General features: G+C 39.1%; 1 protein-coding gene across 1 annotated transcript; it reads left to right on the top strand.

The window, feature by feature from the left end:
• Nucleotides 1–1,520: 1,520 nt before the first annotated feature.
• LOC106632781 (olfactory receptor 4Q2-like) lies at nucleotides 1,521–2,095 on the top strand. Its single transcript, XM_014331366.1, is given in 2 exon segments — nucleotides 1,521–1,655; nucleotides 1,658–2,095. Coding segments are annotated over 2 exon segments (573 nt in total).
• Nucleotides 2,096–2,209: the final 114 nt, after the last annotated feature.

Below are 2,209 nucleotides of genomic sequence, written 5' to 3' on the forward strand. Positions count from 1 at the left end.
TGGTTCGGCGGTTCCATGTGGCTCACCCTGGGAAGCCTGGGGGTCGCCAGGAGGCTCCCGTTGGCGGGGGGGTACTGTCACGACCTGCGGGGTCGGCAAGGCACTGATCAGCAATCTCTCTCCCCCTCCCCTGTTTTGCCGGGGCGGAACTCACGGCGGGTTCACGCCCTCGGCCCACGCCCTCCCGGATCATGCACACCTGGCCCTCATCAGACCAGCTGGTATATCAGAAGGAGGAGATCAGCTGTTCAACGCTGGATTGTTTTGAAGACTCCTGTCAGTACACGTCGAGCCCTAGTTTCCCACACTTCCGCCTCAGAAAGTAACATTTGTCTCTCTGTTCTAGATTCCCCGGACCCGTCCCCGTGTTTCCCCGTGTGGAGCGTGTAAGAGGTGGCTGGTCACTAGCGGAGAGAGGTTGGCGTGAGCGTGTCTGTGATCCCCTTGTTTTCCCTGGAGCCCTGGAACCCGTCCTCGCACATCTTGTATATAGCACTGTCCTTGCACTGCCTGTAAATACACTTGGTGAAGATTTTTGTGAATAAACTGTCTCTGTTATAACACACTCCGGAGTCCTGCGAGTGGATCCTCAGAGCAACCCGTGACATGTATTTTCATTTAAAACACTTGAATATTTCAAAACAAAAAGAAAAGAGAGTTTCTTCCCCCTAGGCTGTCACACTGATGAACATAATCAAATAACCCACTGTTTTATAGTTCTGGTCATATGCAAATTGCATTATTTATTTTTGCATTTAGTTTGTATAAGAATTTCTGTCCTCAAAAGAAGACTTTTGAACAGTTTTTGCACAAAGAACATCACCAACATGAATACTGCTATGAAGTCACCTAATCAATGATTTGAGAACAACATTTATTGTATGTTGAAAGCATATGTTGGCACCTTGAAACTGCTGTATGAGAGACAACTGTTCTTATTGACTTTATTCATTTTTATTTTTTACTCTTCTATTACTTTTAATTTTATACTTATAAGGAGAGATTAAGGAAGATAAGGAGAGCATTTCCATCCTGAATGTTCACATTGAACAGAATGGAAGGTATAATTGTACATTCCCAAAGCATCAATTACAAAAAGGCAGAACAGTGAGGTTTCAGAACTCTCCCTCCCTTGAGGATGAAGCAAAATAATAAAAACCTGCCACAGACTTGTATGAATAACTGTATGAATCTTGGTAATGAATGCTCTCCAAGATATATTTTAAGTTCAGAGACCTTTATGAAAAGCAGAAAAACGCCTGTTGCATGTTGGCATAATTCTAAAAGTTTTCTATTCAATAGTTGTTATGCAATTTGTTTTATGAGCAAATGTTTTGTCTTTGAAAACAATAATGGAGAAAGAGTTAAATGTTACCTTTCTAACTCTGGACTGGTACACGGAAATTAACAAGTACAGATATATTTTATTTTTTACTATCTTTACATTATATATTCTAATAATCTGCACTAATTCTACTATTCTGTATTTAATTTTTACTCATAAAAACCACCATGAGCCCATGTACATTTTCATTGCAGCCTTGCTACTTAACTCTGTTCTTTACAGCACAACTATGTACCCAAAACTTCTGATTGACTTTTTATCTGAAAAACAAGTCACAACATATTCAACCTGTCTCTTTCAGTTTTTTTTATGTTTTACACTCTAGGTGGTTCAGAGTTACCTCTCTTGACTGCCATGGCCTATGACAGATATGTGGCTATATGTAAACCTCTGGAATATCAAACTATCATGACAAAAACTACTGTGAGTATTTTCCTTGTTTTGGCTTGGCTTGTACCTGCTTGTCATATTGCTGTCCAAGCAATAGCGAGTGCTGAAGCTAAATTGTGGGACTCTAATATAAAAGGAATATTTTGTAATAATGCAGTTTACACTCTTCAGTGTCAAAGATCAAGATTAATTACTGTCTTTGGTGTGGTTAGTTTACTAGATCTTGTAATACTTCCTATGCTCTTCATAGTTTTCACATACACAACAATATTTATTGTTTCTTATCAAAGTTGCAAAGAAATTAGGAAGAAAGCTGCAGAGACTTGTTTACCCCATCTCTTACACTGTTCCAAAAAATAGTAATGTCAAAGTACTTTACTGTGTAGTTTACAGTTGTGTACTGTTTTTCTAGAATATCATTACATTTACATAAGTAGACTGTGATCTGACACGTCAAATGTAAAATAACATAAT

This window comes from Haplochromis burtoni, unplaced genomic scaffold (genome assembly GCF_018398535.1).
Source record: "Haplochromis burtoni strain Fernald_Lab_line unplaced genomic scaffold, NCSU_Asbu1 Contig_2166, whole genome shotgun sequence".
Classification (NCBI taxonomy): domain Eukaryota; kingdom Metazoa; phylum Chordata; class Actinopteri; order Cichliformes; family Cichlidae; genus Haplochromis; species Haplochromis burtoni.